The following is a 13,055-nucleotide window of genomic DNA, read 5'->3' on the forward strand; positions in this document are numbered from 1 at the left end:
TTTGATTAAATATAAATGGTGTTCCAAGCTCCTTACTTTGGATAACACAAAATGATCATATAAAAAAGTGAATGTCAAAATGTATTAACATTATGCAACAAAAGTTGTCTTGTTATTAACTGCAAATGAGCATAATTAGTGTTCCTTAGAAATATAGGACAATCAATGATAATTTTGAAACAAACTATAGCTAAAAATAGGCCATGCTGTAACTTGTAAGCTTTGTATAGACTGGGCAGCCATATTTCTTATGTTGTGTCACTCAGAGGAAAGTTCAAAGTATGCTTGGATGTTTACGTTAACAGATAAAATAAAAGATTGATTTCATTTATGGATTCATAAATTACAATACAGTATGTAATTGAAGCTTCTATGTAAACTTGTGTAAGTTGATATACAAGGTTGATTATTACAGCGTTGATAGACACGTGTTGACAGGTGATACAAAAACACGTTGATCGAGGCTGGCAAAAGTATACTTTTAGTGCATTAATTCAGAGGTTTTTCTTTCAATCAAATTGTTATCTACCAGTTTTATACATATATTCACAATCAAGATGTGTTGTTTTAACAATTGTTTTATGAATTAAATTAACGTTGTTTGTTTACAAACATACCCCAATACTTGTTTCAAGACGTAATGTAATGTAATTAATGTGTGCAGACTTTTGTGCTGCGCAAAGGTGACATGAGTGTACTGATAATCCATCCTCAGTACATTTTGTTCACAGATATTCTGCATCAAACATTTGTCGACTGTGTACTTAAATTGAGGATATTCCACGAGTATCTTGTGATATAATTTATCAGCATGAGTTGATAAAAGTATGAAATCTGAGGCTTGCCGAGGACTTTTATACTATTAACAACAAGTGCTTATAAATTATATCACAAACACAAGGGGGTATTCTTTTTATCATCCATTATCATTCTTTTATTTTGCGACAGTTGTAAACAATGTCAGTAATATGGGTTGAATGTCACTATACAGTCGACCTTCGATAACTCAAACTTCGATCTCTCGAAGTGAAACGGCGGTGCCGGCCGAACTGCTATACAAACTAGTAATAACAGACTTCGAATACTCAAACTTTGAACATTCGAAAAACTCTATCTCTCAAAGTAATTTTGGTCCCACCATAAAAAATTAAGGGATATTGCACTTCCAAAACTCGAAGTTTGTGGAGTGACTGAGCCTTTTAACTGTACCGGTAATACTTTAAAGAAAAATGAATTGTCACCCAAGCCAAGTGTGAGTGCCCCGACTGGTCTCGGCTATCGATGATACACGCGGTAATTACAGAATAATAGATTGCCGACTATGCGGAACGAAATGATCCTACATGCCTGCATTTGGTTGTCGGGGTTTGTACACGGCAGCGGGCCTCATTACACAAAGTACGGATAGTCCTGTAATTGTCAAAGAACTGTTGTAATAATAATTAACACTGTTTGTTTTTTCTCTTAAACGAGTGAATCATGTCAAATTTGTTATTTGCTATTTAAGTGTAAATTCAAAATGATTCATTACTAGTCATTTAGTTATGTTAGAAACTGATACATCAGAGATCGAGCAATCTGGGGAAGGACCTGGCAACGGGGGGATAGCCAGATCGGTTAATAGTCATGCTTTCTTGTCATCCAAGCAATCTGGCGAAGGGCCCAGAAATGAGGGGATAGCCAGATTGGAAACAGAAAGAAAGGGTGTGAAGAGAAAATTAACGGTAAAAGTACAAAGCAGTAGAGGCAGGTAAACAGACCCAAAAAAACAAATTGCTGTTGACTTTAGTATCCCCCAAATTACACTTTCAACCTGGGTTAAAAACAAAATTTCTATTCAAGAGGGTTACTTAGTGCTAATCGACATCCAGTATTTTAATTTATTAATAAATACAATAAAAGTACATAGAGATGTACGTCAAATTGATCGGATTTAATTATCTCGTTTCTGTTAATATTTACTTAGTTTTACCATATACACAGAAGGAATGTGCTAACATCTGTGTGTTGGGGACAGGGATGGAGCAGCAAACATGTCTTCCGATATCAACGAAATGATAATACTACAATGCAGTTTCACTTTGGGGTCTGCTGTACGAATTTCGAAAACTCGAACTCCCTGAAACTCAAACTATTTCGTCGTCCCCTTCATCTTCGAGTTAACGAAGTTCGACTGTATTTGGCAGTGGTAGACTTGTTAACTAGCAGAACAAGAGTGGCATAATATCACTAATGATAGATTTAGTGCTGAAACATACACAATGCCATAACAAAAGGAGCGATATCTCGCAGGAGATATCACAAATTATAGTGGCAGCGATATCTCCTACAAAAGCCTTTAATGGATGATAGAACAATTTATCCAAAAACAAAAATCATATTGGATGTGTTTATCACATGAATATTATGGGTAAGCTATAGGATAAATAGTAGTATTATTTGTCTCTGGTGGTTAAACAATCTAATTAAAATTATCTCCACTATTACATGTGGATCTAACAGCAGCCCATTGGAGCTCATGTCCAGTTGACCTTTCATTCAACCAATCAAAACCTTACTTGCAAAATCATGCCAGTGATTTGAAAAGAATTTGAAAACACTCGGGATTATGCCAAGGGTATATGAAATGATTCGGGTGAATTACGAAGTGTGCCGGAAACTAAAATTTGTTTCAAGACGGGAAAAACCCATGATGGTATAGCCATAAAATCTGTTGATACTATTATACAATCCAGAGTTTATTACTGCACGTTTCCACCTGTTTTTTTAATGTTGAAACGACCAACAAGTTCGCCTATTGCATAAATAGTCTCGCCCGATATTTTTTTGAATTTGTATGCTCCTGAATAACGCTATAAAAGGCGAAGTGTAATTGGTCGATATTTAAATTGTTATTTATAGATGAAATGTCACCTGGACATATGAGTCCACGAAGTGCAGTTAGATCTACTGGTAGACCCAGTAGAGCTAATTTTAATCAGATTGGTGGTGAAATGACACTCAGCAGGTCAGGTAGGGCGAGGAATTCAAAGTCCTAATCATATAATGGACGTTAAGTCTGTACATACATTAATAAATGTGATATAAAAATCTGGCCTACAGTAATAAAAGTGATGACAGTCTGGCCTAGAATAGCAAATATTATGAAAATCTTGCATACAATAATAAATGTGATGAAAATCTGCTACAATAATATAAGTGATGAAAATCTTGCATACAATAATATAAGTGATGAAAATCTTACCTACAATAATATAAGTGATGAAAATCTTGCATACAATAATAAATGTGATGAAAATCTGGCCTACAATAATGAATGTGATGAAAATTAGCCTACAATAATATAAGTGATGAAAATCTGGCCTACAATAATAAATGTGATGAAAATCTGGCCTACAATAATAAATGTGATGAAAATCTGGCCTACAATAATAAATGTGATGAAAATCTGCCTACAATAATATAAGTGATGAAAATCTGCCTACAATAATATAAGTGATGAAAATCTTGCATACAATAATAAATGTGATGAAAATCTGGCCTACAATAATGAATGTGATGAAAATTAGCCTACAATAATATAAGTGATGAAAATCTGGCCTACAATAATAAATGTGATGAAAATCTTGCATACAATAATAAATGTGATGAAAATCTGGCCTACAATAATAAATGTGATGAAAATCTGGCCTACAATAATAAATGTGTTGAAAATCTTGCATACAATAAGAAATGTGTTGAAAATCTGGCCTACAATAATAAATGTGATGAAAATCTTGCATACAATAAGAAATATGATGAAAATCTGGCCTACAATAAATAAAAGTCATTAGGATTGGATTGGATAACATATTAACGTGCCAATATCCAATTAAGCTTCAACCACGTCTCTCCCGGGCACAATCTCTGACATTGCCAATGACTGGGTCTGGGACAGAAGTGGAGGGGGGTGGGGTAGATTTTGAAAATAGCAGTCAGTAAAAAAAAAATTAACCGAATTTTTTAAAATAAAATAAAATGTTAACAAGCCAAAAATAAAAATAAATGACTGCTCAGCTGAATATTTATATAATTTGGAGCATTTTAGGACAGTCCAAATACAAATAAGAGAAATAAGAGAGGATCAAACTATTTAATAATATTTAAAAAAGAAAGTAATTTTGACATAAAATTTTGAATGAAGGTCCGATCTATATGTCCACGTGTGTGGTCTCATTAAGGCCGTTGAGGTGCACAGCTTGTAGGGACGAAATGGGTTGCATCCCGTCAAGAAAACCCTATGTCAGATTAGTGTGGTTTTCATTTCATTAGCTATAGCAGGGGCGAGGGACATTGATGACTATGTCTTCTTCTTCTTCTTTTTCTTCTTTTTAAAGGAGCTGAAAGTTCTTAAAAATAATTTAATTAGAATTTGGAATTAATTTTCTTTTTTTTTGTAAATGGATGTCTATTCTAAGTATATTTAATCACCATTACCGACATATAACTTGAATGACCTTTACCTGCCTTGGTGGTGTCGTGGTTAAGCCATCAGATATATAAGCCTGGTAGGTACAGGGTTCATATTCCAATACCAGCTCCCACGCAGATTGAGTTTTAACAACTCAGTGAGTAGGTGTAAGACCACTCACCGTCTTCTCTCTCACTAACCACTAACAACTAACCCACTGTCCTGGACAAACAGCCCAAATAGATGAGGTGTGCTTGAACCACAATTGGATATAAGCATGAAAATAAGTTGAAATGAAAAAAGCGCTGATGTAATCAATGAACAGCCTCACATATACATTTTTTGATAAATAATTTTTACTACTGAAAACTAAGGTATATATTCTGACTATAAACAATTCCTCATGTTACTGATCTGTTGCACATTATGTTATTGCAGTTGTCAGAATGGAACAAAAATGATGAAAAGCTGCTCAAGTCTGTTGAGTCTGGTGACGTGAAGAAAGTAAGTGCGATACTTGCCAAGAAAACTCTGAACCCAACAAAGCTCGGACCACGTGGTCATAATGTGTAAGTATTGGTTATTCATCCATGTTAATAAATTGTCTGGAATATATAGAGATTATTATATGAGTTAGTGTGTCATACTGATTTTACGCAACGAGTGTCAGGATTATTGTATTGCCCAATTGAGAGCAAGAGCAATACATGAAATCCTGACACAAGTTTTGTAAAATCAGTACGATCAACACACAAGTGTAATAATTTCTTTATCATCTACATTATCCATAATATATTTTTTATGAATAGCAAGAACCATGTCAAACTAGAAGGAGACGATGAAACGATGTCATTTTGGTAAGCGATTACACAGCCAAGACTGGGGAAGCCACATTAACCTTCTGACTACTGCAGGCGAGATATTTCGCCCGATGTCACGTCAGTTGACATACTGTATACTACATACAGTGCATTTCCCAATTCATATTTCCCGCCATTTTGTACACGGCATTCACTGGAAACAAAAAAAAGAAAAAAGATTTCTTTTCAAAATGGTGACTTTTATTTTGATTTTTTCAATTGAAAATACCTTTTTCGGCAAGTATTTTCACTTGAAAACAGTGGTGGCATGTCGCGGTCATTTTCAGGGATCGATACCTGATTGTGACAGCTAATTTGATAATAAATTTGATCGTTTTACCGGCAATGAAAATCACCAAATATTGCAATACAAAACTTAGTTTGGTTGTTGTTTTTTTAAATTCTGGTCAGAAAACCACTGTTATCAGGAATAATGGACATAAATACTGGACAGCTGGCCACAAATGCCTGTAAGTAAATGCACCTTTTAAAATTTTTTGCCTAATTTTAATCACCATTAACTGATCTAAAAATCATAAAAATTACAAAAACCCATGAAAATAATACTTACCGATTCATATATGAACTTTATTTCATGTATTTATAAAACATTTAAGTGAATATATGTCAGTCAAAAATATAAACTTGTACCCACTCAACGTGGTTTTTGTTAAAAATTAATCCAGTAGTCTAAAGGTTAAGTTATGCCATCGCTTTCCAAAGTGACGTCATTGGTTATGCACCTGAAATCATTATGACACACATGTGTCATGCTGTTTATATTTCCCAGAATATCTTGAAACTATGTGGATAATAAATTATGTTATGTTACAGTGTTTTAAAGCATGTTCCGTTGATTGAAAACATACATCTATTTTATCTTTTTGTAAGATGTATATATTTTTAACCGTATGATATAGCAGACTCATTAAACGTGTAATTGAAAAAAAAGTACAAAGGCATATTCATTCTTTAAAATCATTGTAATATGCCTCTCATAGAGTTGATCACAGTATCACCGTATTAAAGAATCCTTCATATGTGTCCACGTGGGACAGGGCTATTTCACCCGAGGGTATATAATTTGTTGTCAGGGGCGAGTGTAATTATTATCTTGACACAACTGCTCAAAGTCAATCTTTCCTAGTTCAGAATACAGCTTTTAAAAAATATTCTTGAACAGTTACAGGCACATCATCAGGGTTTCTGCCAGAGGGTAAAACGGGCATGACGCCATACCCAAATGTTTCTGCAGATTTTATTTTTTAAGTTAACCTTTTGACAAAATTAATGACTCTTTTATCATTACTGTATGATTTTCTTAAACCATTTTCTTTCTGAATATATTTTGAAAATGATTCAGAACTTTTGACAAGTAGATACATATATAGTATTACTCTTTTAATTTCTAACTTAGCTTAATGAGATGTTTATGAAATGAAACTAAAAATTCCCAATTGTTGGTAAAATTAATGACGCTCGAATTCCCAAAAGCAAAGCCATGGGCGTCAAGTCAAATTTGAGAAATAAAACCCTGATGTATTTGCCAACCCTTTATTTGGTACACCGCATTGTAATGTATTATGTTGTTTTGTGCATACACTCATGTGCATATGTATACACACCTTCAAAAGTGTAAATTATAATTTATGATAATTGTGTTTCTGTTTCAGCTTCCATATTGCATGTGCATTTGGGAATGAACAGATTGTAGAGATCTTGCTGAAATACAGTGATGATGTCAGTGATCTCACGATTCAAGGTCAGTGAATGCTTCTAATTCTCTCTAGTATTTATCATTTGATGCCCCCGCCTCTCCCTATTAAAAATGTTCATACCATGGTTGACAGCAGGTTTATCCCCTGAATGTGATTTTTAATAATGTTTGTTTTTTAACATGCAGTATGTTGGCTTAGTAAATTCATCATCATTGTAATTTAGGTGTCCTTTCACTGTGACTCATTCATATACCGTATTTGACCGGAAATTAGCCCATGTCTTTGAATAAGCCCCCCTCCATTTTGATAGCATTTAAGAAATTAGGCCCTCATTCGTAAATAAGCCCACCCCCAACTTCGTCACCTTATAAATAACACAAAACTGCAAGTTTGCTCAAAGTTCATTTAAAAGGTCATACCTCCTGCAAATAATTAAACACCCAAATGTAACACAATATTTTACCACCAGTGAGATTTAGTAGTCTAACAGTAACAGTGTGTAACATTGTTTTCAATTTCATGCCTGCAGTATTTCTTTTGAAGTACCCAAACCCAAGTCTGAACTAAAACCAATGTCTATTTTTACCACCACACTGTGTCCGCAGTTAATGCTAATTAGGCAAATACCGTATTCTGATTGGCTAAGAACAATGGCCTAGATTGACAATTCTTTGTAGTGTAAGCTGGCTGCCTGTCAGAAACGTGTGTATACACTATTGAGTTTGTTGTTTTAAGTCTTCTCAGAATTAAATTTTGAATGTAAATAAACAGCACTGGTAAGTAATTGTAACATAGAAGGTGCGTTTCTGATCATTAGATACTAGTAAAAAAAATTTTTTAATTAATAAACTATTATTTATTAATAACAAATGGAACACTAATTAATAGATGTGCTACTGGACGTTTTTCATTTTCTTCCTAGTTCATTTAATTATTATTTATTTTAATTATTAGTTTTTTTGTGTTTTTTTCAACAAAACTGGCCCCTTCCTTGTCTGGGAATAAGCCCACCCCATGCTAAGCTTACATTGAGTTGTCTTGGCCCCCTGGGCTAATTTCCGGTCAAATACGGTACTGACGTCCAGATGAAACTATACCAAGACTCTGAGAAACTACACTGAAGAAAACCCCATAATATGCTGCTTGTTTAAAATATATATACTGATGGAAAGAAATAAAGGATCACACAGATAGCAACAAGAAATAATGACTGCATCAAAAATCAATTGATATTGTCACAAATTGACTGGGAACATTCAATACTACAGACATTCAATCCCACATTACAACTTGGTATGAAATACAGACATTACTACACTAGTTATGAATTAAATTTGGTCTGCAATTTGATATGTTCCCTTATTTCTTTCCATCAGTATATATTCATGAGAATGGTCTTTTTGGCATGTTGTAAACAAAATTTCATTCCATAAAAGCACAAACATATTTAACCACAATTTCATTTCCTTTATCTAAATTACAAAGAATTTAAATTAATTTTTCTTGGTATAGTTTCTTTTGGATGTCAGTATATATTACAAGTCATCATTGTGAAGCTACCCAGCTATAGTTGAAAAATAAATATTTCTTTTGGATGTCAGTATATATTACAAGTCATCATTGTGAAGCTACCCAGCTATAATTGGAAAATAAATTTCATTTGACATTAGTTGGTTTTAGATATTTACTTGTTGTGCTGCCAGTACCAATGTTAGATATTATACAAGTCATATCTTAGGAAAAATATACAATTTCAAATACAAGTGTTCTTAAACTAATATTAATTATAAAATAATTTAGTGATCCATTTCATGTCTAATTTAAATATTTGTAGGATCATTTATTATTTTCATTGTGATTATCTTAAATATTCTTATTTTTATATATTATTTTTTATCTTGATTGTCTTAAATGTTTGTATTTCCATATCATTCTTATCATGATAATGTTAAAACATTAAATATGAATATTTCAGGAACCACAGCCCTACAGCTGGCAGCAGCAAAAGGCCATACAAATATCGTTCAACGATTACTACAGGTAACTTGAAATAGCATGGAATATGATGTACAGTGAAACTCCGCTAAACTGGACACCCTCGGAACCAAGTAAAAACGTCCGGTTTTGAGGGAATTCCAGTTTACAGAGGGTCCGGTTTTGATAGGTTTCACTGTAGCTCCAAGTCTGGAAATAGTCATCCGCTCATGAACGTTGTTGGGTACAAATTTGTCATTTGTCAAGCCTTGACATTCACAAACTTGATATTATTGGTAATTTCTGTCTAACTCAAAAGGAAGTCATTTTTTTTAGTGTTGAATCAGTTCGATGCAGAATGTTTAAAAATACATAATTAATGTTTTTTGGGTTGTTTTTTTACCTTATCAAGCAATATGCTCATGCTTATACATCTGTTGTTAGAGGTAGTACTAAACCAAATAACTTCCAGCTGGGTCAAAGTTGGAAGTGCACCCAACTTTTGATAGAGCAGTTATAACCATAAGTCCTGTCATTGGTGATAAATGTGAGTGTTTGTTGTAATCAAAATTAATTGCATCTGGGCAAAAAAAGGATGCAATTTTATTTCATCTTGTGGCCTTGTGCATGGGGGTACCTGTGTATCAAAAGTTTTGTAAATCTCGAACTTTGACCTAGCCGGAAGTTATTTGCTTTAGTGCTACCTATATGTCGTCTGCTGCCAGACCCAAACCCAAACCCAGCTCTGGGTCCTAATTCACAAAGGTATCTTAGGCTCTGCTAGACAACAAAGCTTTTTAGCATTGCACTGCAAGATCACAAAGTTGCGAGAGTTTAGTAAATTAGGCCCCTGGGGCTCGTTCCATGAAGCTATCTTAGCCTTACAATCACCTTAAGTGCATAAGGTAATTATGCACTTAAGGTGATCTTAACACTAAAATTGCTTTGTGGAACGGGGCCCTGGTGTGTTAATATTTTGGGCCTAACTCTTTGGTGGATTTTACAAACTTACAATGTCACTTAGTAGGTATTCCAAAGGTCTAGAACTCAACAAGGTTTCAATCCATGTTAATTAAAAAAAAGTAGTGGATTCATTGTTTTGTGTACATGTAGGTTTTTGCTTGCAGCCTGAATAAGTTAGTGTAGGAAAGTTTCATATTTTTCTTAGACCAGTGGTTGTCCCACGGATTATCTTCATAAAATTCACAGGAATAGCCTACAAGTACATGTATGTGACGACAACAGGTTTCCTCTCTCACACCAACAGGTTTCCTCTCTCACTAGGGGCGGGACGTAGCCCAATAGTAAAGCGCTCGCTTGATGCGCGGTCAGTCTGGGATCGATCCTTGTTGGTGGACCCATTGGGTTATTTCTCGTTCCAGCCAGTGCACCATGACTGGTATATCAAAGGTCGTGGTATGTACTACCCAGTCTGTGAGATGGTGCATATAAAAAGATCCCTTGCTGCTAATTGAAAAGAGTAGCCCATGAAATGGCGACAGTGGGTTTTCTCTCTCAATATCTGTGTGGTCCTTAACCATATGTCTGACGCCATATAACCGTAAATAAAATGTGTTGAGTGTGTTGTTAAATAAAACATGTCTTTCGTTCTTTCTTTCTTTCCTTCCTCTCTCACTCTTTTGTCCCATTGTTGAAATAACATTTCAGTGTTAGACACCATATAGTGTTGTTTATATTTTGTGCCGAAGTTAAAGTTTGTTTTGTTTAATGACACCACTAGAGCACATTGATTAATTAATCATCGGCTGTTGGATGTCAACAGTTCATGATTTTGACACGTAGTCAGCAGAGTAAACCTGGTACATTTCTTCTAATGCAACAAGGGATCTTTTGTATGCACTTTCCCACAGACAGGAAAGTACATACCACAGCCTTTGACCAGTTGTGGTGCACTGGTTGGAACGAGAATTGTGCTGAAGTGTCTTCAAGCAAATATTCCTTTCAAATAGTTAAGTTATATATATAAAAAAAAATTTATATAGTGCATCAAATACTCATATTTTTAAAATCACATTTGACTAAATTTCATTTTGGGCGGGGCATGGTCCAGTGATAAAGCACTCACTTGAAGTGGGGTCGGTCAAGGATCGATTCCCGTTGGTGGGGCCATTGGGCTATTTCTCATTCCAGCCAGTGCACCACGACTGGTATATCAATGGTTGTGGTATGTGCTATCCTGTCTGTTGGAAGGTGCATATAAAAGATCACTTGCTACTAATGGAAAAATGTAGCGGGATTCCTATAAGACTATATGTCAAAATTACCAAATGTTTGACATCCAATAGCTGATGATTATTAAATCAATGTGCTCTAGTGGTGTCGTTAAACAAAACAAACCATTTTTTGCTACTAATGGAAAAATGTAGTGGGTTTCCTTTAAGACTATATGTCAAAATTACCAAATATTTGACATCCAATAGCTGATGATTAATAAATCAATGTGCTCTAGTGTTGTCGTTAAAAGAAAAAAAATCATTTTAATGGAAACTTGTTTGCTCTGTAGGTCAATGCCGATGTCGACATGGTGGACAGCAACAACATGACTGCACTGCACCACGCCTGCGCAGGCCTCCACTTGCAATGTGTCCAGATGCTGCTTACTGGACAGGCTAGTCCACAGACCAAAGAAAAGGTTAGTTGTTTAGAATATAGAATTTACATTATGTAGCATTTTAATTTCTTTCTTTTTTTAATTGTTTTTTTACATATACTCTTCAAAAGAAGAAACGCAAAACCACATTGTCGTAACATTTGGAGAATTGATTTAATTATTGAATGGTGAGTCCGATAATTACCAAATGTTGCAGGATTGTTCACAATTCACTCTAGTCCATTGTGAGTAAGTGATAGGACACCACCAAGGTCAAGGTCATCTGGAGTCAATACCGGGTGTGGCCTCCGCGTGTGTTGACAACTGCCTGGCACCGCCTGCCCATTGAAGCAACCAGAGTACGGATGACGTCCCGGGGAATGGTGGCCCACTCGGCCTGCAAGGCTGCTGCCAGCTCGGGCAGGGTCTTGGGCTGTGGTTGTCGCTGTCGGAGGCGTCGGTCCAACTCGTCCCATAGATGCTCAATTGGGTTCAAATCCGGTGATATCGATGGCCAAGGAAGGACATTAATGTTGTTGTTCTGTAGGAAAGCCGTTGTGAGACGTGCTGTGTGAGGCCTGGCGTTGTCATGTTGGAACACTGCGTTGGCGTTGGCCATAACTGGAACGACGTGTGGCCGGAGGATCTGGTCAATGTAGCCCTGTGCATTCAGGTTGCCCTGCACGTGGACCAGGTCAGTTCTGCCAGTGTGTGAGATGGCTGCCCACACCATGACACTACCCACGCCGAATCTGTCCACTTCCTGCACGCAGTTTGCCGCATAACGTTCACCACGACGCCTATACACGCGACATCTTCCATCATGACGTCGGAGCAGAAATCGGGACTCGTCACTGAACCACACCTGTCTCCATCGCAGTTGAGGCCATTGTCGATGAATCTGGCACCACTGCAGTCGGAGTCGACGGTGTTGTGGTGTTAAGATGACACCTCGAACTGGACGTCTGGCACGAATTCCTACCTCACGTAGGCGGTTCCGTACGGTCTGGTCGGATATCCTGCGCAAACCTGGTATTGCTGCGGCTATGGAGGTGGCAGTAGTCAATCGTTCCCGAAGGTGGCGTACCCGGATGTAGCGGTCCTGCCCGGGGGTAGTGACCCGTGGTCGACCGGATCTAGGGAGGTCACGTGTTGATCCATGTTGCTGGTAACGGTCCCACAGTCTGGAGATGGTGCTTGGGGACACATGGAATGCCCTGGCAACGGCCGTTCTGGATTCGCCTGCGTCTAGTCGGCCGATGGCATTGTTTCTCTGTGGTTCACTGAGACGTGGCATGCCCTGGATTGTCAACTGTCGGCCAGATACAGAGGCCAGGCAAGCGAACACCCTGCACTTTTATACTGTCGGTGTTCATGTTGCACGTGCAGACAACGCACGTGCAGTGGTGACATGGTTTGCACGTGGCTGCGTTTTTGCGAAT

General features: G+C 36.6%; 1 protein-coding gene across 2 annotated transcripts in view; it reads left to right on the forward strand.

Moving 5' to 3' along the window:
• LOC121383625 (ankyrin repeat domain-containing protein 24-like) overlaps positions 1–13,055 on the forward strand; it is an 82,348-nt gene that overhangs the window by 20,615 nt on the left and 48,678 nt on the right. For both annotated transcript variants that reach the window (XM_041513721.1, XM_041513727.1), the window contains exons 3-6: positions 4,889–5,019; positions 6,984–7,072; positions 9,004–9,068; positions 11,527–11,655. In XM_041513721.1, the coding sequence (XP_041369655.1) occupies positions 4,889–5,019; positions 6,984–7,072; positions 9,004–9,068; positions 11,527–11,655 (414 nt within the window). The remainder of the gene's footprint in view (positions 1–4,888; positions 5,020–6,983; positions 7,073–9,003; positions 9,069–11,526; positions 11,656–13,055) is intronic.

The sequence above is a fragment of the Gigantopelta aegis genome, chromosome 2 (genome assembly GCF_016097555.1).
Source record: "Gigantopelta aegis isolate Gae_Host chromosome 2, Gae_host_genome, whole genome shotgun sequence".
In the NCBI taxonomy this organism is placed as follows: Eukaryota; Metazoa; Mollusca; class Gastropoda; order Neomphalida; family Peltospiridae; genus Gigantopelta; species Gigantopelta aegis.